This window comes from Uranotaenia lowii, chromosome 3 (assembly GCF_029784155.1).
Source record: "Uranotaenia lowii strain MFRU-FL chromosome 3, ASM2978415v1, whole genome shotgun sequence".
Classification (NCBI taxonomy): domain Eukaryota; kingdom Metazoa; phylum Arthropoda; class Insecta; order Diptera; family Culicidae; genus Uranotaenia; species Uranotaenia lowii.
The window spans coordinates 63,189,203-63,215,734 of NC_073693.1; the positions used below are offsets into that span (position 1 = coordinate 63,189,203).

Genomic DNA, 26,532 nt, shown 5'->3' on the forward strand with positions numbered 1-26,532 from the left:
TTTTCAATCAACGGAAAATGGCACCACCAACCGAAAGCTCAAGATTGCTTGAAATCATCTTGGAGCAAAATCGTCAGATGGCCGAACAAAACCGACAGATGGCTGAACAAAACGCTCGTTTGATGGCTATGATGGAACGGTTCAATAATCAAGAAGCCCCAGTCCGGCCAGCAAGCGGTCCAGAATTCATCATCGAGTCATTGGCGTCAAACATCAAGGAATTTTGCTACGATCCCGAAAACGGTTTGGTATTCGATCGATGGTTTTAGAAGTACGAGGACCTGTTTCTGAAAGACGGAGAAAATCTGGATGACGAAGCAAAAGTTCGCCTGCTGTTGAGGAGCCTCAGCATTAACGTTCACGACAAGTATGTGAATTTTATTCTGCCAAACCATCCACGTGAATTTTCTTTTGCCGACACTGTCACTAAGTTGAAACAGTTGTTTGGTGTTCGAATTTCACTATTTAACAAGCGATATCAATGTTTTCAACTTACGAAGCTCGGGGAAGATGATTACGTTACCTACGCCGGAATCGTGAATAAACGCTGCGAGGATTTTGAGCTGAACAAAATCACCGCAGATCAGTTCAAATCCCTAATTTTTATTTGTGGTCTACGGTCTCCGAGGGAATCTGACATCCGAACAAGGTTGTTATCGAAGTTGGAATCCGAAGGCGAAGGGGAATGTAAACTGGAAAGCCTGATCACCGAATGCCAACGTTTACATAACCTCAAATCCGACACGGCTATGCTGGAACAGAAGCAACCAACGACAGCTTCAATCTGCGCAATCAACCGGAAAAAGCAGTCGTATCAACCCGCTTCATCACCGAGGGAACCGTCAAGCGTCCCAAAGAGTCCTTGTTGGCAGTGTGGAGACAAGCACTTTGTTCGTGATTGCTCATTTTCAAATCACACGTGCAAAGTCTGCAACGAAACGGGCCACAAGGAAGGCTACTGCAATTGCTTTTCGGCGAAGCCATCTGTCAAAAGCAAGAAACAGAAGGAAAAATTCAAACCAAAAGTCAACGGAGTTTTTGCTATCAACCGTGGAAGCAGCACAGCGTCAAGAAAGTTCCTGAATGTCACCATCGACGGAGTGATGTTACGTATGCAGTTTGATACAGCGTCCGACATCACCATCCTCTCCAAGCGTTCGTGGCAGGAACTTGGCTCACCACCTCTCCTTCAAACCGGTATCCAAGCAAAAACCGCATCAGGAAAACCCTTCAACATCATTGGTCAGCTGCATTGTAACATCACTTTGGACAAGAACACGAAATCTGGGTTGTGCTACGTGACAAATCAAAACTTCAATCTTTTCGGTCTGGACTGGATCGAGATGTTTGATTTGTGGTCACTACCTCTCTCCAAGATTTTCCATCCAATTCGAACCAGAGAAGTTTCGGTCCAATGATGCAACGCATCATTTTCGGAAGTTTCCAAACCACGGCACGGACGACGGAAACTGACTCGTTCACCTGCTAATCAACTCAAGCGGCGTGAGAGGGGAACAACAGCTGATTGCAATCCACCACTCAACATTCTCATGGACATGTTTGGATTACCGTCACCGAACCATCAGGACATAACACCATCACAGAGTTCAGAAGTTGTTTCACCAAATCGGAATTCGGTACCAATACATCAAGAACCGTGTTCCACTGCTCCTATCAACGAACCAGAATCCCAGCTCGACTCAACCATTCAAGCAGATGATCAAGCTAAATTCCCGGGGGACGTTGAAGAATGGAGTCCTTTACAGTCAACCACAGAACCTATTCTCTCAGGTTCCAGACCACCACGACCTCAACGTACGATCAGAATGCCATCAAGGTTGGAGCCATACCTAGTATTCTGAGAATAAAGAAGGGAGAAATATTACCATCCGACTAGTAGGTGAGTGTTTTCCCTACTAGCATAGCAACCAATTTATCACTAAGGAAAATCAACAAGTGAAAATTTAGTTCATTCCAGTTTTGCCTTTTGTCGAATAAAGTCTACTTTTGTAAAACAGCTTTTTCATTTATGAAAGTACAACAATTTACATAAAAGGTACGTAGGGTGAAGATAAGGCGAATCAGAAGGTGAATCGAAATGTGTTTGTTCCGTCGTACAGGGATCCGCAACACCTGCTACACCGTTGCTAGAAACTCGCTTGGTAGCCAACGCAGCACACGGGTTGACACCAACCATCAACCAGCCGAGTTTGCCGACATTCACCAGACAGAACGCGCTCACATTAGTCAGTCCCCGGAGCCAGTGAATCGCAACAACGCAGCGAGGATTTCACTAGCCACGCGACCACCTGCCGGCATAAAAAAGTTCCACACCGCCGGCCGATACCTACTTCCACCGCCCGTCCACCGACATTCATTAGACGGGAACGCAGTAGACAGCACCAGCGACTGTGGAATCATCGAGGCAGAGGTTCCACAAAACCCCGCCAATGCTATAGCTTTTTTTTTTTTTTCAAGGGAGTTTCACTGCCAGGGTCATTCTTCCCTATCAATGCTATTTTTTTTTTTTTTTACATTAAATATATTTTATTTCATTTTTCATTTTGCTTTTACCAATGATTTACATATCAAGTGCTTTGCTTATTTGCATCTCATCTTTGTAAATATTAATGTGTGTGTGTGTTTTGTTGTGTTGTTTACAATAAGTAATAATTAGTTTTTCCATGATTGTGCATTAGTGTTTAGTTATGAATTATTAAAATATAACTACCTACTTATACTAACATTAACCTATATCATCAACTCACGAATAATATCATGCTCAGAAGCAAGGCACCTCTCTCCAAATCGTTGGTTATAGTTTTGAAATTTGATGTCCAGAGTATCCATGCAAACTTTATCGTGGACTTCGGCTGTTCTGCTCCATGGGGGCAGTTTAAGTATCATCTTCAAAACTTTATTTTGAATGCGTTGGAGCCTTAGTTTGTGTGTTTGAGCGCAACTCTTCCATACACTATCAATGCTATAGCGAAACGTGAGTACTCATAGATTGCGCAACACTGTACACTATCGATCGATTGTATTTACGGGCCAACGGGCAACTTTGATCAATTTATGTTGCGCGTGCCGGAAGATTAATCCGCGACGTTTATTCTGCCGGATTGTCGAATTGGGTTGGACTGGCGAGCTTAAAGTAGCCACTTTCCACCCACGAATGGAAATTCCACCGTAATCGGAAAACTGTAAATGTAAACACTACAAACGATCGAATAGTCACTAAACACCACGCACCTCCATACACGTACCAACAGAAAGCCGAAAGCTCCACTAGGGTAAACGGACACAATTTGGTCCAAGCACAAACATGTAAACAAACACTACAATTACGACGAATAAAAGGAGTTTTGTATGCATAGCACGTAAAATAATCTCGAGTGCTAAATGATTTTCTAATTGGATATTGGGGAGGGGGAATGCACCTTGTTCGCGGTTTCCTGTTTTTGCTTCCGATCGCTTTTACTGCAGAGATTGGCCGCGAATCCAATCACGATCTTTCTCGTTCTTACCGTACAAGGGTGGGAGCTCGCCCGACGATTTGGATCCCTGACTCATTTCGCATCGAACAATGGTCAACCCCCCTCTCACAAATCGCTCTGGGTTTTTCTCGTTCTCGGGGCGGCTCGCAAGAGTCGAAGTACGAGATCCTTTCCAGATACCTCTCCGCTTCTTTCCCAAATAGGGAACCGAAAAGGAACTCACGACTGAGTCTCATCAGCTGGGCAAAACAAGAAAGGGTGGATGGTCTTCCTTCAGGAAGTGGCGCTTAAGCCATCCGCTAGAAACAGGAAGTGGGTCGAGGTCTCTCGTTATAATCTGAAATTCAAAAACTGGATTTGAAAGCTGCATCGAAAAAAAATAAATCTGAAATCAGAACGTTGAAGTACAAATTTTATAGTCCCAAATACAGAATCTGAATTTTAGCTCCTAAATTTTGAATTTAATATTTGGTCTACATTTAAATATCAGATTTCGATTTCAATTTCCAAAATTTGAGTTCAAAATTTCATATTTTAGATTTCAGTATCTGAAATCTTTTTCTTAAGTCTCCGAAATATCAATAATACAAAAAACCAAAAAATCACAAACGTTACTCGGAAATCAACGGCTGAAATCGAAAATTTGGAATTAAAAATTTTAAACTGATATCAAAATCTAACTTCTGATTCTTCTGAAATCTGAAAACAAAATCTGAAATCTGAATTTTAAGATTTAAAATACAAATAAGGAATCTGAAATCTATATTTGAATAAATTTCTGAAATTTTATTCTGATAGGTATATGAAATTTAATCTAAAACTAGAAATTTAAACCGTAAATCAAAATTTCAATTCTGAATTTAAAGTAATTTTTTTTCTTATGGGAATTATTAAAGCAAAAACGATTTTTGTGTTTTTTTTAAATCCAACGTTTCAATCCGTTTTGGATCTTCTTCAGGGACTAAAATTGTTTTTTTTTCTAAAGTATTTGGCCGATTACAAATATGTGAAATTTACCTAAAAACTTAGATTTTGTGTCCTTTGTTCACATGAATTGTACTGCAAGAATCAAGCAATATTTTTTATTCATAGTTATATTTTTGGAGCATTCAGTACATCTCTGGCGATTTTAGAATAAAAAATTTTATTTTCCCATACAAAATTAAAATTTGTTGCGCTAATTCAGGACTAAGTGGATCGCTTCCAAAAATTTTGTTGCTATTTCTGGCAGCAAAAACAACCAAAAAAAGTTATGGGAGGTGTGAAAATTAAAGAATTTGAAATTTCCACACAAAGCTTGCAGCGGTCTGATGTATATATTTGATTTCTGAATTCTGAAACCAAAAATATTTTGTTTGAAATCTGTGTTTGAATCTTAAGTTCGATTCCAGATATGAAGGCTGACAGCTCTACAGGCATGATCCATTTTAAATAAATAAACGTTAAAAAAGGTCTGAAACCTCAAATGGAAATTTAAGTAAGTATCGAAATTTTATCTACGTAATTGAGTCTTTAATCTAATTCCGAATTTTCAAATTTTGAATCTTAAATTTTTAATTGCAATCTTAATTTAGAGTTGTGAAGTCTGCATGAGAAATTTTAATCTGAATTTGAAACACTGCAACTACATGACCATAAATCGGAATGTGATATCTGTTAATGTCATCTAAATGAGAGAAAAAAGAAAAACAGAGCACCCAATTTACTGTTAGAATATTTTGCCATTTTTATTTTCGTTTTTTGTTTTTCAGAATATAAATTTTTGTTTCAATTCTCACAAAGTTCATCAAATTGTTAATAGGTTTTTTTTTCTTGTTTACAATTTCAATTTTAAATCGATCGTTGTTGTTACCACATGTGTTGTTGTCTCCTATTTCATAGTAGCAGCGCAGTATAGCAAGACTTGTTCCTGTATATTTGAAAAGCGATTTTGATATTTGTTTTCTTGTCTAATATGTTTGATGTGATACTTGTTAACTATCATGGTCTTGAATTGACTTACATTTTGCTATATCATCAAAGTGTGTTTCTACCGAAATGATAGGGAAAAAAGCCTTCACACAAACGTTCGAATTTTGTTTCTATCATATTTCTAACTTTTTGTCTGCTTAAACTTTCTAATACAACAATGTATAGCTATGCATACAATATTTCATTCAGGAGCATTTTTGATTTTCGATTTTTTTTCAACGACTTCTTTTTGTCAAATATATATGTCTCATATATTACTATCAAAAAATAATATTGATAATGACGATCCTTCGTTATGGGGGTTATATCATTTTTTAGCAAATGATTCGTTTCCTATTTACAATTAGTTACACTTCGAATTTTGTCTAGTTTGCAGCCTAGTGTTCTGATCGTTAAATCCATATAAATACATATTCTTCCTTCGCTGGTTACAGCTATCGTTAAAAATAGTTAGATTTGTTTTCATATGTAAATGTTGCATCAACCGATAAATTATTGCTTCTCGTTCATACTATCAGCATACGTCCTAAGCTTTCCAAATATATCTGGTCATCTTTCTCGAAACAAAACTAAATCTCACACACTCTCCTCGATCCCTTCTTCCTGTCTTCCTCGTGCTCGTTGCTGAACGCTCAGATATTTGATATCCATACTGAAACCAACAAGAAAAAAAAATAACCCGTCCGGAACCCTCCAAGAAGTTCCTCCTGTAGACAACCAACCAAACTAATTCTGTTGGAACATCCCAAACCGGGATCGGCGATCCGACCTGTTCCGGTGTTCCGGCCGTTGACCTCAGGCATGTACCTGATGATGCTGTTGCTGTTGCAATTCGGCATTCATTTCCCCATTCTTGGATGAGACCATAAGCGTCTTTTCGCCCTTCTTGTCTTGTTCTTCCTTGAAGAAAATCTTGGTAATGACGATGTCCCCGGTGCTGAGCGTCTGGCAGGCTGCTTCCCGAGTTTCGGTCGCATGGTGCCTCGGTGCATGATGAAAAACTGAGGCTGGGGGAGGCGTCAAGCCGTGCTGTTGCTGTTGGAGCCGGGAGGATAGTTTGGATCCTCCTCCGGTGATAACACCAACCGAGCTAGTCGTAGTAGTACCCGTTGATTTTGTAGACCGACTGCAAGAGATGGAACGTTAAAATTGTGCGAGAATTTTTTTATACTACAGATAGTGTTAGCTCTAGTGAATTTGATGATTGTCGATTTCCAAAATGGAAGATCCCGAACTTTTCATGAATTTATTTCGAACAAGTTAACCAGACTAAAAGAACATCTTGAATTCATATCAAGCACTACAGAGATGAACGAACTTTTAAGTTTAAAGTCTTTCTTATCAAACAATCAATCATATCAAGCATGTGACAATTCCGCGTTATGACTAACATAGCAAGAAACCATAATATTCATTAACATTCATATTTGGCTGAGTAAAGTTACTGTATTCTGGAAGGAAATAAAAACAGATTCCTTAGTGTGCCTAAATTTGACCTTAGAACAAGCATTACATAACATTACACATGTCACATTTTCCTTCGACGTGCTTTCAATAGCAGAACGTAGACGATAACCCATGGGGCCAAGTCTATACAGTTATACTGGCGAAATTCGTTGGCCCAAGGTCGCCGACCTAAAAGTGTCCGGAAAATTGAAAGAGATCGTTGTACATCTTTTCCCGCAGCATGGCCCGAATCTGTGGCTACTAGCCACGTAAGACGTGAGAGCCCACGGGAACTTGTGGCTATCGCTAAAAACTTGCGTTGAATAAGACCCCTGTTCCGGACGGAATCCCAAATGCAGTGCTGAAGGTGACGGTACAGACCATTCCGGATACTTTCAGAATGGTGCTATAAAAGTTCCCCAATCTGTGGAAAACGACGATGTTGGTGCTACTACGGAAACCTTGGAAACCTCCAGGGCATCCATCATCGTACAGACCCATTTGTCTGACACTCTTTGTAATCTACTTGAGAGGATAATATTTGTGCGGTACACGAGTTAACAAGCAGACACCTACTGTATAGATTGCATTGACCGTGTGTGGCGCGTACGAATACATCCTACCGTTAGCTGTTTCTCTCACGTCAGCGTCGCCCCCTTCTTTTCATGGGCAGTAGTTGATCGATTCAGTCGTGTGTACGCGGTGTGTTACTGTCTCGTAATTCGGGTGTTTTCTCGTAGATAATTAGCCATTGCACAATATTCAACAGACTTATTACCTACACAGAAGGCGAAAGGGGACTGCTGGACACACATTTCGGTTTTCGAAAAGGGAGATCTACGATGGACGCTATTCGAATGATGACAGAGTACTCGAAGAGCGCATTTAGAAAAAAGCGGACATGTGTACGTCACTGCGCCATTGTGACGATCGACGTCGAGAATGCCTTCAACAATGCCAGCTGGGAAGCTAGTGCCAAAGCGCTTCACAGGATGCGTGTTCCAAATACTCTCTGCTACTGCTCTGCGAAGTAGTTCCACCTCCCCGTGGTGCAGGGTGGAAACGTGTCTGCATTACCGCAGATGTACGGCCGAGAGAACTACACCTCCCCGCCTCCCCTCACGAAGACCCTTGCAAACGAATTCGGACTATGAACTTGGAACATCTATTGGAAACCGAGCCCATTTGGTGGAGGTGTAACGCTGAACCGTGCCGACGTACAATCGGAAGACTAACGGGTCGTTAAGTCACACCAGCCCAAACGGTTGCCTGTGGGGCACCAGGACACACCCCACAGTATTCCAGTCCTCGCAGCGCTAAGCAGGTCACTGGTGCAGTGGACCGTATATTTACCTCGCGACTCGTGGGATCAAATATGAACTCTAATTTAAAAAACAAAAGGCGGAAGGAAGTGAGTGAGGCAGAGAAGGGCGAATGTCCCAATCCGTCCGAGGAGGGAGAAGACTCCTTCGTCGGAGTCCAGCAGGAAGTCGAGGAACTCCTAAGCTCCCCGGAGCTTCAAAACCCTGAGACCCCTGCGAAGCTAGCGTTGGCAATGGCGGGTACGCAGAACCTTCTGGATTGTGTTAGAAAGAAGTCTAACATCCACAAGGACGTGCGGGAGAAACTCGTCAACATGATGGCGATGTTCGTCAAGGCGAACAGAGCGGTAGTGAGCCTGCTCACTGCACCGGAATGCCGGAAGAAGGCACGTGAGGATGTGGGACCCCTCTGCGGGTGGATACAATTCGATCGAAGAAGGTCAGCGTCTGCGTGCAGACGGACGGTGGAGGGGAGTTTGCCGGAAACTGCAAGCGGAAAAGAGGGTCTCCAGGAGAGACGAGAGCAGGAACCCTGAAAAAGCGTTCCCAGGATCCTAAGGTCCGGTAGGATCCGGGCGTAAAAAAAGGATAAAGGGAAAGGGTTCCAGAAGCGCCAACTGGGTGGCAGACGGTTGAGCGCAAACGGAAAAAGGCCAAAGCCAAACCCAAGTCCAAGCCCAAACCCAAGTCCAAGCCCAAACCCAACTGGGTCAGAGACAAGGGAGAGGCGTTGATGGTGATGTTCTCCGCCAAATGAGGACAATCGATAGGCTGGTGGGCCTAGGAGGCTATGTCAGGAGAATCCGCCGAACACTTTCCGGCAAGATGATCCTCGAACTCCGACGAGGCTCGACGGCGAAAAGCGCGGAGTGTAGTGCGCTTACCCAGGAGATAGTTGGTGAAGCTACGAAAATCCAAGCCCGGTTACCGTCAGGGTTAAAAACCTCGACGAGATAGCCACGGATGTTGAGGTTAAGGATGCGCTGAAGGATCTGTGTCAGATCGAAACGGACCTGATTTCGGTCAGGATGCGGTAAGGGCCTCCTAAATCCGGGACACAGGTGGCTTTCGAGAAACTTCCGGTTGCGGCAGCAAACGCAGCACTCAAGTGTGGGCGGCTAAAGGTGGGCTAGTCTATCTGCCAGATAGTCATCCCCCAGCAACCGGAAAGGTGCTTCCGTTGTGTGGAATATGGGCACAAATCATTCGCCTGCAAGGGCACTGATAGGAGTGGCTTGTGTTGGCGGTGCGGTGAAGCCGGCCATCAGGCGGCTAGTTGCACCAAAGACGCAAAGTGTCTCCACTGCGGTGGAGGACACAGAGATGGCAACCCTAGTTGCCCCGCCTTTCAAAAGGCGTCGACTGCATCTTCGCGGGGATAGAAGCGGTCCAGCTCAACCTCAACCACCGCCACTCAGCACATTAGCTGTTGCGGCAGATTGCATTTGAGGAAAAGCTGGATGTGGCGAAGTGGCAGACCCGTATCGCAGGACCTCGGATGGCAGTGATTGGGTAACCGATAAAGCCACACTGGCCGCGATATGGGTTACAGGAAGATACCCCATACAAGAGGTGGTGCCTGCTGGAGAGGAAGGCTTCGTGATAGCCAAGGTTAACGGGATCTTCGTCTGTAGCTGCTACGCCCTCCTAGGTGGTTTCTGGAGAGGTTCGGCGTCATGATGGACAAAATCGTCGAAGGTCTCACGGGCACGAGCCCCGTTGTCTTAGGTAGGGACTTCAACGCGTTGGCCGTAGTCCGTTGGGGTAGTCGCCTTACAAACCCCGGGGGACAGCTTCTACTGGAAGCCCTGGCAAGGCTGAACGTAGACTTGGGGAATGTAGACGATACAAGGACCTACCACAGGAATGGGCGCGAGTCCATCATTGACGTCATCTTCAGTAGTGCGTTCACCGATAGCGATCACTTTGCGATTCAGTATCGAGTAGGCACAAGTACGCGAGCAGGTAGAAGAGGTACGACAACAGGAGCACGCCTCTGGAAGTCGTTAAATTAGGAGTGAAACTTGTGTTAAATTGGGAGTGGAACTTGGAAAACCTGTCCGCAGAAAACCTGACGAGGGTTCTCGCACGCGCATAAGACGCTGCGATTACAAGCAGGGCCAAGCGGAAGGACACTCGGCAACCCGTATACTGATGGACGACGGAAATCGCGGACCTGCGTACTAGCTGCCCACGGGCTAGATACGAGTGAAGAGGAGCAGATTTCGCTGGAGGAACTGCGCGACATCGCTGAGTCCCTCTAGTTGAACAAAGCTCCGGGTCCGGGCATCCCTAATGTAGCAGTTAAGGCCGCGCATGGAACATCCTGAAATGTTCCGGTTATCACTGCAACAGTACGTGGATGATAGACGTGTGGAAGCGGCAGCGATTTGTGCTCCTGCCAAAACCGGGCAAGCCACCAGCATATCGCCCGATATGTCTCCTGGACAGGAATGGGAATATGTCAGTGTCGTGAACTAAATTTTGCGACCAAGGAGTCGATTTATTTTTCGTCTGTCACCAATTTCAAAATCTATCGCGATGAAAACAGACACGAAATGATTGCTTGGTTTCTGAAGGATATTAGAAATACTGATATCATTCACGTATATACCTTTCAATCATGTAGTCTGTAAACATATCACCACATGGTGATCAGTCATCTAAGCCTGCTTTCGCGACCAATACAAAAAAATCAGTCATGACTGGTTTTGGTAGACGTGTCATGAGAACCATCACCAAGGCAATTCTACAGTTGTTTATTTTCTACACAATCGGTCATTCGTTTTCGATCTCCACTTGAAGAAGTTGTGAAAATTACTTAAAGAATAGCCTCCAGAACCCTTATATTCAAAGATGCCTAGAGGATTGTGGGGCCCGGATGGAGTCGCAGTCGGTACATTCGAGTACGAGAATTATCGCCGGAGAGTGTCGTTCATTGCGGTTATTATAAACGAATGAGAAATCTTTGATGACGCAGCACAACGGCGAACTTATTCAAAATCTCAGTTGCAAATGTTCCGTTGCAGTTCCAGATGTCCAATCGGAGAACAAAACCCGTGAGAGAGGAGAGTTTTTTTTAATTGTAGGTACTAGGCTACTTTGTTGTTGAATTTTCTATTTAAAATTTTTCTACATTTTAGCGCACTTGGTGTGACGTCAAAAAAAAACTGACTCGAATCTTAAAGAACCTCGGAACTACTTATCTGCATGCTGCCAATCCTAATAACTTTAACAATCTAGTGTTGTGGTGATCTCTATGGCTGGGACATCACTCATCAAGAATTCAGAAGCCTTCATCAGTTCAGCACGATTTTTTATTTCTACGAACCATTCGACTATTGTGTTATTTAAAAAAATCTTAACCGAGTTAACGTTAACGTTGGTATGACTATAATAGTGTTATCAACGGACTCTAGTGACTTGACCTTTTTAATCTCACGCGCCAGGTAGAAAAATGTTCAAGATTTAGGTTCACAATATAAAGCAGAATAAATAATAGCACGAAACCTTCATCTCTTTAATGTGTTCCGCATCAGTCTTTAAAAATAAAAATTTGAATCAGAATTGCTTAATTTTTTACCGTTTATTGTAAGAAGTCCGTAAGCCCACCAATTATAAACTATAGATCAGGTTAAGTATTGTTGCCTTCATTCAAAGTAAGTCATGTCCATTATCTTTGAAACTGAAAAATTCATTAATTCTCCAGATTTATTGGTCCGATAAAAAACTAATGTTATTCGTCTGTGATCATTCTTCTAAACATAGAAGACAGTTTTAACTAATCTTGGTTATAAGAAAACTTTTCTAAAAACCTTCGGCCTGAATAGCCTTTGTGTATTGACGGCCATGTAAATTGTGAATAAATAAATAAATGAAATTGCAAGACATCTATTCGAAGAACAAAGATATGAGATTGTCTTTAAATTAAATAACTATGGCCTATCACTCATTCACTGCCTGCTTTTCTCACATGCGAAAGTTATTCTTCTCGCGTGATTTAGGTGATCTTTCGTCTGTCATGACCATTCGATATATCAGTCACGACATGCTCGAAGACATATTTTGGGAAAACATGATGGTGACTACGTTAAAAATTTCTCATTCATAAGACATGAATGAAAATTTTCAAGCCTGCTCCTGGATACTGCTGGAAAGGTGTTAGAGAAGGTGGTACAGAGCAGGATCCAGCTATACACCGAAAGCGCGAACGGCCTATTCGATAAAAAGTTTGGTTTTCGGAAAGGTCGCAGTACGGTGGATGCCATTCGACGTGTCATCGAAGGGGCAGACGAAGGCAGACTGAGGAAGAGGAGAGGAGACCGGTTTTGAGCAGTGATCACCCTTGACGTGAATAACGCCTTCAATAACGACAGTTGGGCAGCGATTGCGTCGTCGCTCATCCTTATGAGGATTCCGGCGTATATCTGTAGGATGGTGGAGTGTTACTTCCGTAACCGCCAACGACAGTATATGACCAGCGAGGGACTGGAAACAGTGAGTGTCTTGTGTGGGGTTCTACAAGGGTCGATACTTGGCCCGGTATTGTGAAACTTAGTTTACGATGAACCGCTAAGACTGCGTCTTCCCACGGGAGTGAGACTTGTGGGATTCGTCGATGACTTGGTTCTCCTAGCATCGGGCCCATCAACCAAAGAGGTCCAGCTACTCGCCACAGTAGCTATTGAGAAGGTGGAAAGATGGATGCGCCCCAAAAGCTTGCGTCTGGCTCACACCGAGATGGTGCTCGGAGTGGGACAGCTCGGAACGTTGCCGGTGGATCCATCGCTTGATCCCTAACGTCGGATCCTGGATGGACCGGAGACATGGTGAGGTGGATTTTTCTGCATGACACAGTTCTTGACTGGTCACGGATGCTTCATGCAGTACCACCATCGGTTTGGTCACGTTGACTCCTTCGTAAGGGAGCATCTGAGTAGTGTACGTCCGATCCTAGCAGTAAAGCATACAAAGATAAGACTCTACCTTCTGCGTATGCCGAGCTGTTAGGTACGTCGCGAACATTGTGTAGGATCTGTGTAGAACGGTGTGTGTAGGTATCTGAGTAGAACGAGCTCCCTACGAGGGAAGCTGCGGGGATAGGACTTGACCTTCTTCGCAGTCGAACTCGTAGGGGGAAGAGTATTTACGCCGCGAAATACTCTCGGGTAGGGTGACTTCACGTCGTCGGCGGCTGAGTCACTCGAGTCGGATGACGTCTTCGCCGGGAATCATCCTTGGAGTTTCGTAAAGCCCTGGACGTGTGCTGTGACAGGCGCGTGTCCAGGATAAGCTGCTCTCGATTCGGCACACGGACAGGCAAAGAGGAGAGGGCCTCTAGCCAAACCAAGCGGAGCCAAGATCTCGAGCCGTTAGAAGAGAGGTCATTGGTCTCGAACAGAGGCGGAGCGCACGATAGTCGTGCAAACCAAGCGAGCCTCGAGTTGCGAGAAAAGGTCGGACCTCGAGTCGTCAGAGGAGAGGTCCTTAGTCCTGAATCGTAACAAGAGGCAGGATATATATGCTGGAGTAGTACGTATTAACGAGTATTGCCGTTGAGCGCTTTCCGCGAGTATGGTCTCCTATCACGGGTTTAGCCTTCGTTGCAGGTCCGGATGGGAATTATGGCCAGAGGCCCCAGGTGGCCTTTGTGGCGTAGGGGTACGCAATATCATGAGTCGACCAATTGTACCCATGGACCCAGATTAGCATCAGAATGGGGGTAGGCTTAATGCGATCCGCAAAAAAGATTTACCACCTGGGTGATCAACTAATAAAAAATACCCTCTGCCGGATAAAAGGAAGCTTCTTCGAAAATCGAGTTTTGACGTAAGTAACCGAAACTGGGTTACGCTCTTCTGCCCTAACAGCGGTTGTTCCACAGGGTTCCATATTCGGACCTGTGCTTTGGAATGCCATGTGTAATGAATTGTTGATGCTGAAACTACCAGGTGCCCATAATCACCGGCGAAACAATCGAGGAGGTAGAAGACCTTGCAACGGTGTCCGAAGAAAGGGTTGGCATCTGGATAGAGGGATTTAAGCTACAGATAGCCCACCAAAAACCCGAAGTTCTGCTCGTGGCCAACGAAAGAGTTGTGTCGCACATGGACATTATTGTTGGAGGACACACGACATCTTGGAAACAGCAGCTGAAAAACATCGGAGTAAAGGTTGACCATCGCTTAAGTTTTGGTGCGCATGTCAAATACTGTAGTGAGAGTGCATCGAAAGTCATCGATTCATCGATGGTATGGATTATGCCGAACTGCCATGGACCAAAGAGTAGCAAGAGATGTCCGAGCGTAGCACTGTCGCACAAAAATATCCTAACGCAAGGTTTACTTGTGAATTCTCAAGCGTTGTGTTATTCAAAAATAGCTTATATTAAACTTAAAAATAGATTAAATAAGATTACAACTCACCTCTTGATGGGATCCTCCTTTTTCGCCGGCTGCAGAATATTATCGTTAGTTACTACTATCGTATTGGAATTGAAATTGTTCATGGTCTCGGTAAAGGACTGGCCGACGGGTTACGTTTGATTGGTATAATTGATGTATTTTTTTAGAGGTTTTGAGGAATTAATCAAACGTAGGTGGTGAATAAACGCGTGGTCAATCGATCCGTTAATGTATGGATGGAAGGATGCAACGGGTAGTCGGTATTGGATTCGGTGGTGCAAATTGTTTAGGGATGCAATAGGTTGGTGTTTTGGTTTGAGTGAGTCAGGTAGAACATTCAACATGGGTACACGTGCACAGTTAACGTAATTATTACACAACAGGTTGATTCGTATGGCATTTGGTGTTCAGATTTTCCGGACATACAATTGTTTCGAGTGTGAGTTCGATGGGAATGTTTTGAAAATGGTTTCAGTGTGTATGGTAAGTGGTTGGTAGTAAGGATTTGGATAGGTAGTACGTTTGTGCGTCGGAAACGAGGATCACAAACAGGTTCAAGGGAAGAGAAAGCAGAATAAAAATTAAGATTAACAATTTTTGGAAATTAAAGTTTTTATTAGGATTTTTTTCTTAAATTTCAAACTATGTACCATGCCAATTGAGGGATTCCGAAAGCCACCGGAATCACCGGATGTTAGTAACGGATAAACAGTTAGTACTGGTGCGTAACATTGAAGAAGATCACAATTATTTTTAACACCATTGTCCAACGTGAAGTTATATGTAATAAACTATTCTGTTATCGAAATTATCTACTACTGGTTAGATCTAGATTTTTTTGTTATCACTTAATCATAAGTCATTCAAAGTTATTCTTATCGTGTTTTCATTGATATCATCTGAAAATCTCTAATCTTCTTGTGCATAAAAATTCTAACAAGATCATGCATGTGTAAAAACTGAAATGAAAGTAAAACAAAAAATGTAAAAGCAAGCCACCAAATTCCACGAAGGAGTAACTGAAGGACAAAACCAAACTTATTGAAAAAAAAACAGCCAATCCGATCCAGTCTCAATCACTAAGCACTCACGACTCTGAGCACTTACCTGATCATTCGGTAGTAAGGTTGCCGCCGATAGGATCGCTTCGAGCTTATCGATCTTGGACATCCGATCCATGGTAGTGTTGGACAGAATCTCATCCATCAACTGCATCGATTCCGTCAAACTTGGCGGCTCACAGTTCTTGGGCGAAAATGTTCCCGGACCTCCGCCCGTTCCCGGCAGAGAATTATCCGACGGGACACTGTCCAGACTTTGGTAGTCCTGTTCGATCACATCACAATCGTCATCCGAATCGCTCTGATCCCCACGATCCCGATCAAAGTTCTCTAACTTGTCCAACTTCCGGGCCACCTTGTATGACACTCTTAATTTCTCTTTCTCTTCTTCCGTTAAGTCCATGTATCTAAAATTTAAGAGAAAATCATTAGTCCAAAAATCCTCAACATTTTTAAAGATTAAACTCACCGGAGCAATCGGATCTCGCGGTTGCTCAGCACCACATTTTTGCTGGCGCCCTTCAGCTTCACCTTGAGATCTTGCAGCTCGGATCGGACCTTGCGTTGCTTCTTGCGCATCTTGACGTCCACTGGGCGGATTAGCATTAAAATCTGCTCAGTGCACAGCTCCCCCAGGAGCTCCCGATATTCCGGCTTGATGGAACTGAAAATTTAAAAAAAAGGTTGACCATTGCAGTTCGGAATAATTTTCAAAAAATTTATAAAATACATAAAAAAGGAACATTAAGCTGGGATCATTTAGTATTCGAGCACTTTCATGTAATCAACGAAAATTTTTTTTTTTATATTTTTACATTAAAAATCATATTAACACCTTCATTTCCTCCATAGAAAGTTTTTCGATCAAATGAATAGTTTTTTAAATATACACTTTGTAACTGCCCGGATTCTAAATGATCATAGCCTTAATATTTGATTCTGAATTTGATAAAAAAAACCTATTGATGGTATTTATTTTCTCAGAAAATTTCAGAAAGAGAAAGAAGAGAGTTGACTATATTCTTTCTCTCGTTGAGTCTCTAGCTTTTTCTATAATCTCTCTTGGCCCCTTTCTCTTAGGATCTCTCTGATAACTTTCAACAATCGTGCTTTTTTGTATCAATACCACCAAGGAATATTTAAAGAAGGTAGTGCCAAGGCAGCCCTGCTCTAGTATTGGTACAGACTGAGACGTCACAATCACGAAAAATCTGTTAATTTACTAGGAAAATTTTCTTTTTCGATGATAATTCGAAGAATCTGAAGGAAATTTTCCACTTTGAAAACATGTAATTGTAGAAGGATTCTTGCTCTTCAAGATGGGTACAAAAAAGTTTCATTTTCAAATAATTTTTCTATAAAATAGATCATCGAATTTCTAAAAAAATGGTGGATTTTCACCACTGCAATTTGCAAAACTTTAAAATTAGTTTCAAGTCTTCCATGAAAATGTTCAAGTCAGTGCATTTTAAGCTCCTCATTACAATAAAGTGATCAAAACACAATTTTTTATACAAAAACAGAATCTTTTATTGGCATTTTGGTAAACTGAGTCAACAATCATGAATTAATGTTAATTGTTCTACATAAGAATTGTATATGGTAAACCGCGGTTGGATTAAAATCATGACAATCAGTTGAACACTCAATATCTACCAGCTAGACCTTTTTTGAAGTTGATATTTTCTTCATTTTTGTACGTTTTAGCTTCAAGGCGACATTGCATTCATCAATAAATTAAGATAAAACTATGATGCAATCTTCAAAGGACCAAAAAACTCCATTACATAGTCAAAGAGAGGCCCTACAACAAAATAGAAATGAAATTGGAATTCGATTTCGTTTTAAAACGTGTTTTTTTTTTTGAAATTCCTACCATCCTCACATAAATTTTCGATACAATCGTTTTTGTGACGTCACAAAAAAAATCCAATATGGCTCTCGACACTACCTTATTTAGATATTCCTTGATCAATTACAGTGTTTGAATTCTTCTCTCTCTCTTGAGATATTTTTCTACATTTTTTCAGAAAATTTCAGAAAGAGAAAGAAGAGAGTTGACTATATTCTTTCTCTCGTTGAGTCTCTAGCTTTTTCTATAATCTCTCTTGGCCCCATTCTCTTAGGATCTCTTTGATAACTTTCAACAATCGTGCTTTTTTTGTATCAATTACAGTGTTTGAATTCTTCTCTCTCTTAAGATATTTCTCTACAGGCAGCCCAAAAAATTTTTAGGACAAAGGAATTTTCCTTTGTTTAGTCGCAAAACACCTGGTTTTCTCTTAATCTCTCTTTCTATTCGGAATTCCTTTTTTCCGCTGATCGCTTTCTAGCCTTGATATCTGGCTTTGTTTAGCAATATTTCCAAACCTTTCTATCTTTTTATTTTTGATTTTTTCTCTCTCAGTTAGAATCTTTGTCTTTGAATGTCTCTCTTTTAAATTTAGTCTTTCTTTAAAAAAAAAAACGGTTTCTTTTTAATAACTTTAATGAGAAATATCTTTTTTATCAATCACTCTTGGAATCAAGTCTTTTTAGAATTTGAAATTCGATAAAACATAATTAAAAAAACTGTTTTTGAATAACACTAAAGGGAGGGAGTCTTAAATTTGAAGTTTCTCTCTTCTTTAGAAGCAAACTCTCTTTGAAGGACTTTTTTTTATTACAATACTCACTTGTTTAAATCCCTCTTTTTGTGTATCTCTGTTCTAAAAAATTTCACTTTTCGAATCTGATTCTTTTTTCCAAGTATTTTCCTATGTCACTCTCACTTTTATTTTAATCTCTTCAATCTCTCTCTCTCTCTCTCTCTCTCTCTCTCTCTCTCTCTCTCTCTCTCTCTCTCTCTCTCTCTCTCTCTCTCTCTCTCTCTCTCTCTCTCTCTCTCTCTCTCTCTCTCTCTCTCTCTCTCTCTCTCTCTCTCAACATTTTTCTCTTCAAATCTCCCTATCTTTGTCTCTCTAAACCAGTGGTTTTCAAACTTTCAAACTGGGCGTACTTTCGAACAAATTTGCATAGAAATACAACAAAAAGTGGTAGTTCTGAGGTCTTTCATCGCCCCTTTGAAGTCTTCCAACGACCGCCAGGGGGCGGTAGAAACCACTTTGAAAACCACTGCTCTAAACCATTCATCCGACTATTCGATCGACTTTGGATTCCTCTCATTTCTAGTTTCTCTGGTACCTTCTCGCACTCTCTTTTTCTCACTCTTAGTTTACTTATACCGTATTTGTTTATGCCGAGTGTTGCACTAGTGTTGCACTGGTGCACCATTAGGTGCTGTCAAACTGTTTGTTTATTCGGACGGTGTTGCACTGGTTTTGACCTGTCGGAGTTCTGCTTACGGACGGTGGTCCACCGATAATTTTGCCAGTGTTGCGAGAGAGCGTGTGAGTGAGTGAGATAGCAATACACTGGCGACGATTTGTGTTTGTTTTTATCGGGTACGGTGGAACACTCCACGAGTGGAGAACACAAATACAGTATTACTCCTAAAACCTTATATTCTTTCACTCTCCTTCAATACATATATTTCAAAATCACTCCTAGGCGCCAGGGTTGCCGATTATCGAAAAATCTCTCAGTTAAACGATTTTTAAGCGAATTTTCGATAGAAGTTTTTTTAAACAAAGAGTTTTTCCGGCACCTTCCCTTACAATCCTTTTTCAGTTCCTTTGTTAATTTTTTTAATTGTAATTTTTTAACGCTCGTTTTGCTTTTCATATAAAGCGGAAGATAATAAGTTTTACGTAAGCTATTTGCATTTTTCTAGTTTCTAAATACACCAAGGTTTTTTTACACTGATAAAAAAAACATGCAAAAACCGTGCTAATTCCCGAAAACCGTGTAAAAAAAACCTTGCTAATTGCGGAACATCTTGTAAAAAAAACCTTTAAATTTCTACAGCTCTGAGACTTGAAACAATAAGGCATGTAACTTGATACTTAAGACCTGAGGCCTGAGACCTGAGACTTGAGACCTGAGACTTGAAACTTCAGGCTTGAAACATGAGACCTGAGATCTGAGACCTGCGAACTGGTACCTAACTTGAGACCAGACAATTGTCACATGAGACCTGAGAACTGATACCTGAGACCTGAGACTTTCGACATGACACCTGAGACCTGAGACTTGAGACTGAAGACATGACACCTGAGACCTGCGACCATATATCTGAAACCTGAGACCTGAGACATTTGACTTGGGACATAAGACCTGAGACCTGAGACCTGAGACATAAAACATGAGATCTGAGACCTGAGAGCTAAGACCTGAGACCTGAGATCTAAGAACGGAGACATAAGATCTGAGACATGAGACCTGAGTCTGGTCTCAGGTCTCAGATCTCATGTCTTAGGTCTCGAGTCTCATGTCTCAAGTCTCAGATCTCAGGTCTCAGATCTAAGATCTCAGGTCTCCGGTCTTAGGTCTCATGTCTCATGTCTCATGACTTATGTCTGATGTCTCATGTCTAATGACTCAGGTCTAATGTCTCATGTTTCAGGACTCATGTCTCAGCTATCATGTCTCATGTCTCATGTCTAATATCTCATATCTCATGTATCATGTCTCAGGTCACAGGTCTCAGGTCTCAGGTTTCTTGTCTAAGGTCTTAGGTCGCATGTCTTTCGTCTCAGGTCTCAAGTCTCGCTTGTCTTATGTCTCAGGTTTCTGGTCTCAGGTCTCAGATCTCATGTCTGAGGTCTCGAGTCTCATGTCTCTTGTCTTAGATCTGAGGTCTAATGTCTCATGTCTCAGGTCTCAGGTCTCATGTTTCATGGCTCTTGTCTGATGCCTCAGGTCTCATGTTTTATGTCTCATGCCTCATGCTCAGGTCCCAAGTCTCATATCTCTTGTCTCAGGTCCAAGGTCTAAGGTCGCAAGTTCCAGGTCTCTTGTCTCGTGTCTCAGATCTCGGGTCTCATATTTCAGATCTCAAGTCTCAGGTCTCAGGTCTCAAGTCTCAGATCTCAGATATCAGGTCTCAGGTCTTAGGTCTCGAGTCTCATGACTCTTGTCTCAGGTCTAAAGTCTCATGTCTCAGGTCTCAGATCTCATGTTTCATGGCTCTTGTCTCATGCCTCAGGTCTCATAATTTATGTCTCATGTCTCATGCTCAGGTCTCAAGTCTCGTATCACATAGCTCTATGGTTATACGTCTCAGATTTCAGGTCTCATGTCTCGTGTCTCAGATCTCAGGTCTCATATTTCAGGTCTCAAGTCTCAAGTCTCAGGTCTAAGGTCCCAGGTCGCTGGTCTCAGGTCTCAGGTCGCTGGTCTCAGGTCTCAGGTCTCACGTATCCATTATTAGTCTCAGAGCTAAGATTTTCCTGTTAATTCGCGAAATCCGTGTAAAAAAAACCGTGTTAATTCCCGAAAACCGTGTAAAAACCCGTACAAAAAAACCGCGTTAAAAAACCTTGGTGTATTCTTGGAAAAAACCTTCCGTGTATAAAACCGCCCCTATCCCAATTTGTAGTGGCAGATCGGAGGAAAAATTAAGAGATAGTTTGCCCATAATTTTAGTGTACTTACGTGGCCATGTTGAGAAATAGCTGCTTATTGATCAGGATCAGCACATCTCCGGCGGCGTACAGCAACATGTCCCGCGTCAGCGGTCGCCGGCTCCAGAACTTCTGATCCCGGCGGTACACATTCTTCAGCTGGTCCTTCATCGGATTGACGGTGGCGTTGTACATCTCACAGAGAGTGTTCAGTGAAACGTTTTTCACCTTGTACACCTGCTTACCCTGGTCCTGGAACTGCAGCACGGCGTGTGCGGACTGTTTCGAGTGAATTAAAACAAAGTGATTTAGCGGTGTTTCTAATTTTTCAACAAGGGTAGCTCACCTGAGTATCGAACACGTTGCGCAGTTGGATCGAAAACTGGTTGAACAAATTAACGGAATCGTTCCGGCAATCGTGTATCACCTTGATGACTTTTTCGGATTCGAGCACCTCCTTGATGCCGCCCTGGGTCACCATTTCCGGACAGACGGTAATGTCGAAGATGAACGCTTCACCATCAGTCGTCCCCAGCTGGATGAGCGTAATCTTACCTCGTATGCCCAGATTGATGCCTTCGCAGTCGAAACTTAACACGGACTGTCCGTCGCCGGAGGCTGCCGATTTGAGAATGTTTGCCGTAATGAATTGCGAATCTTTGAGAGTCGAAACGACTTTGGTGTTCTGGAGTACCTTGATCTTCCAGGTATCGCCCATGAAGTAATCGTTCGAGTGAACCGGACCAGGTGGCGTTGGGGACACGGGATTAGCCACCGGAGTTACGTAGTTATTATTGAGTTGACCGGTTCCGGCGGGTTGATGAGTTTGGTGAATGGCAGACATGGATTGTTTATCTTTTTCAAGGTTTTCAGCTAGGGTTTTGATGACCAAACTGTTGATACGTTGCTTGAGGGAAATATTTAAGTTCTTCGGATTCACAGCCTGACTATTGTTGTTGACGAGATTGGCCTTCTCGTTGGCCGCCGAAAGCTGATCCGGCTTGATGCTGTTCTGCTGCGGCGTTTGTTTGCTCGGATAGGTGGAGGCTGAAGCGTCCGGGCAGTTTTTGGGACACAGGTTTTCCATCCTAAAATCATTATTCATGAGTAAACTATCGAAACCGCTGGTGGGTTCGCCTTTGTTGCTATTGTTCAGTGCAGCGCAAACGGAATTGTTGTTAGGGCCAATCGGAACCGAAACCGGTTCGTTAAGTTTAAAATCGCCGATCATGTTTTTGGGCGAGGCCGTTCGACTCGTGTTGCTGCTTCCATTCGTGCTTCCCACTGTGCTTCCGGAACTTCCGATGCTCGTGTTGCTCGGAAATGTGCTATTCGACAGATTCAATTTCTCCTGGGCCTGTCGGATGTGCGAATCGGACAGCTTTGGTTTCTGCAATAGCGTGACTAGATTGGATTGAATGTGGAAGCAGTCCGAGAAGAGCTTCAGAAAAGTCTTGAGGTCGCTCGGATTTTTGAACATGTTAAACCACTGTTCTTCGGGGAAGTTTGTTGTGACCATGTGGAAGAGCTGATCAACGATTATGGGCCCCTTCATTTCTATCACTTGAGCAAATGAGTCCAGCAACTGCTGAGTGGCCTGTGTATCGATGGAAGAATTTGGAAGGTGCAATCGTTCCGTCGCCGGGACGTCTTCCTCGTTTTCGCACCCAACTAGCACCACATTCTCGCCGTCTACCACCTGGAAGGTGTCCGGATGTTTCAACAGAAACTCTGTGAACTCTCGGATGTGCTGACCGGATATGTGTCGCACCTGTGGGGATGCCTGGCTCCGGTGACCCAATAAACTGCGGATGGGAACTTCCGTCCCCTTGCCGTACTGTAGCAGCTTGTGTTTGAAGTAGTCTTTTGCCTCTTGGATGTAGTCGCGCTTGCCCGAGATCGAAGAATCGTCCACGCTGCTCGATGTGTAGCTGTTGATGTGCACAAAGTCCCCGTTGATCTCGAACAGGGCCGGATACTGTGAGAGGAATTTTTTGAGACCTGGAGTTTCGAGAAAAGAAAAAAAAATGATAATTTTAATAGTTAACATTGGTAATGTAAGCAGAAATTTATAGAAAAGGTTCAATCGATTCACAAAAAAATGGTCAAAATATTCTAAACTTTGATAGTAGTTTAGAGTGATACTTTTTTCAATAATATTATGTATTTACTGAATACTGAGGATCCTATTTCAGCACCATATTGTTCTTCCTTTCTTTAATAGTAGGAATTTTTCTAATACCTACTTATTATAAAGGATTTCTAAGAATTTGAACAGTTTTCCTCCTAATGATAAAAAATAGAGAAAATATTCCGATGAATCTAATTCCTTACTAAGCATTCTGACACTTAATTTCGATTCTCATCACGAATGAAGCTTAGTAACTACATCTTCATTGATAAGAACTGATTTAATGCAAGTTTAAAGTACATCATCATGTTCTGCGTTCAGTTTTACATTAAATTTCGAATTTGCAGATTAATTTGACCAGTAATAACAAAGTAAGAATTAAAAAGGTGTTTCTGAACTTTAACATCGATTTGCTCAAAACATGCCAGGTGGTTCATACGACTTAATCAAAACAAACTCTAGAGTTCTTTTAGGAATGATGGGACACTTTTTTTGGTTATAGCTACGTCCCTATTTTTTTAATTTAAAATTTAAGCGTTTCAAAAATATTGGCGATACATGAAAAGAACCTTTAAAAATTGTGCACAATTTCCTTCAAAATCATTCATTGGTCAATTAATAATGTAACAAGGGTGTTTTTTTTTACAAAAAAAATCTATGGCAGTAGTGGTGAAAAATGGTTTTAATACTGCCCAGAAGGTCGTTGACATCGACTGGAAATAAATTTCAGGTAATATCACAAAAATAACCAAATCCAGTTAGTTTCTTTATTCAAACTTTTAATTAGAAATATTAATCCTCATTTAGAAATTTATCTTTTAAAGTATGATTTTGAATGTAGATGATTCCGAAACTTCAAAAGCGATTCTGTAACTCAATCACTTATTATCTGAAATTACCTTCTTGAGAACATCTTGCTAAAATTTGACATTCATCTAATTTGATATCAAATAAGCAATTTCAAAATAGCTTGGTACCCAATCTCTTTGGTGATAAACGTCTTAGAAGTGACTAGTCATCAGATGTTTTTTAGCATTTGGTGCATTTTGAAAACCAAAGAAAGTCTTACTTAAAGAATTCTCATGTTGGTCTTATACAACTGGTTGAAAATAATCGACTCAAAAACATGAGGGGCATTGAGATGGAAGAAATAGAAGGAAAATGAAATTATCAAAAATTCAACAGGATATTCGACCGAATATTCGGCCGAATATTCGTTTGAACGAATAGTTGAAAAAGTCAATATTCGGTACACCTCTAATTTAGACGAATTCGATGCTATTAAAAGATTTTTATCAAAATGATTAAATAAAACACCCTAAAAATCGTTATTGGAATACAAAAGCTGGTGTCGACGACACTATTATGTTTTAAAATAATGTTCACAAAAAATTTAATAATGGTGTGCTAAACAATTCGAAATTCAAATTTAGATTAAAAATAATAACAATACCAAAAATAAAAAATTGAAAAGGAAAGGGTGGTTTTCTTACACCGTTTGTCACTCATGTTCAACACACATACTAAAAAAAATGACTGATAAACAAAATTTAGGAAACATATTATAATGAATGTTTCAAATTTTCGATAAGTCAAGAAAGTAAGAAATAAATTAGTTTCAAAAGAATTTCTTAGCAAATTTAAAATAAAAAAAAAAATTGAATTCTAAAATAAATGTCCAATCTTGCACAAAACTTACCATGAAGAGATGTTAGAAAAATGATAATAATTGTTAATTTTTATTCATCTAAATTTGGAATTCTTTTCCTCATTTTCAACTGGAAGTTTAGTGAGAAATTGCGCTGTAATTTTTGAATTCGAACAACAAATATTTACTCACCATTTAAAATGTGAATTACCGATTACTGAATAAGAAATGAATTTTGAACAGAATTTATTCAATGTTCGATGGTTTAATTTAATTTGATAAAAACAAGAATATATTTATAATGATTTTAAAAGTGCCAGTTATATTTATAAGCCAGACATAAAACCTTTAATAAAGCAGAATCTTCCAGAAATCAAAATTTCATTTTTGAAGCTTAAATAATAACTTCATGTTCAACTACACTGACAAAAAAATGTTAGAAAATGAGTAATTACGTGAATGATAAAAACTGATTAAAAATTAAAAATAATGAGTTCAAAACTTTTGTTATTAATATTGAAAGCACCATTTTAAATACAAAGTTAGTTAACACTGCGTATTATAATTTATTTTTAAAGTTGCTACTTAGAACAATTTTTCAAACTTTTTAGATTAATTTAAAAATCATGCACGATCTAAAAAACATGATTTCATATAAAAAATATTAAAAAAGAGTTTTTAAATTTTCAATCGCAGGTTTTTAAGCTTTAAATTACAAGCTCTGAGTATTTAGTCTCTTTTGATTAAAATATTGGGTCCTGAAAGAACAGAAGGTTGAAATTATGTTTTATTTTTAAAAATTAAGTTAAAGGTTCATGGTTGAAGAACACGAAAATTCAGAATTTAAAACAAGGAAACTATTGTTAAAAATATGTCTTAAAAATTTAAAAAGTTTGATTAAAAAAAATCCGGCAAGTTGATTAGAAAATTGAAAAAAAAACTGTACAATAAATTCGGTAAATTTATTTGAAAATTGAAAAAAAAACAATCTATATATATAAAAAGCAATTTCTGTTTGTTTGTTTGTTTGTTTGTTTGTTTGTTTGTTTGTTTGTCCTCTATAGACTCAGCCGTCTTAAGAGCTAGAGGCCTGAAATTTGGCATGGATACTCATTAGGACCAGGAAGGATGAAAAATGTTTTCAGATTTTTGGATGACCCCTTCTGAAGGGGGTCGTCCATACAAGACAAATATTATTTTCACGATATTGACGTTATTTTTTGTCGGATTGTGTTGATAATTTGCATATGAGTGTGTTGAAAGACGAGAAATAGATTTCAGGTGTCAAATTTTGTGTAAGAGGACAGCCAAAGGGGTCGTCCATATTAACTGTTCACTGTTTTTGCGATATTGACGTTATTATACATCGTATTCAGATGAAAATTGGTAAACGATAGTTTTGAGTGACGTGCAATCGATTTGAGGTATCAAATTAAGTGTAAGGGGCCGGCAAAAGGGGTCGTCCATATTAAATTTTCAGTAACTTAGTGATATTGTCGTTTTTATACATCGGATTGGCATGAAAATTTGCCCATAGGAGTTATTAGG

The 26,532-nt window shown here is 40.9% G+C and overlaps 1 protein-coding gene across 1 annotated transcript; it reads right to left on the minus strand.

Moving 5' to 3' along the window:
* Positions 1-5,198: 5,198 nt before the first annotated feature.
* LOC129751593 (uncharacterized) lies at positions 5,199-22,907 on the minus strand. The gene is made up of 6 exons (XM_055747193.1): positions 21,552-22,907; positions 21,237-21,484; positions 16,171-16,365; positions 15,748-16,108; positions 14,662-14,690; positions 5,199-6,594 (listed from the first exon to the last, which is right to left on the minus strand). The coding sequence occupies exons 1-6, from the start codon at positions 22,758-22,760 to the stop codon at positions 6,264-6,266; spliced, it is 2,373 nt and encodes a 790-aa protein (XP_055603168.1). The 5' UTR covers positions 22,761-22,907; the 3' UTR covers positions 5,199-6,263.
* Between the last annotated feature and the right edge of the window lie 3,625 nt (positions 22,908-26,532).

What these genes read in the sequence shown, in the direction of transcription:
- LOC129751593 (XM_055747193.1), bottom strand. Translation starts at nt 22,760, where the DNA reads ATGAAGGGGCCCATAATCGTTGATCAGCTCTTCCACATGGTCACAACA. An exon ending in CTATTTCTCAACATGGCCAC is followed by an intron (nt 16,366 to 21,236) that starts GTAAGTACACTA and finishes TTAAATTTTCAG; the next exon opens with TTCCATCAAGCCGGAATATC. An exon ending in CCTTACTACCGAATGATCAG is followed by an intron (nt 14,691 to 15,747) that starts GTAAGTGCTCAG and finishes AATATTCTGCAG; the next exon opens with CCGGCGAAAAAGGAGGATCC.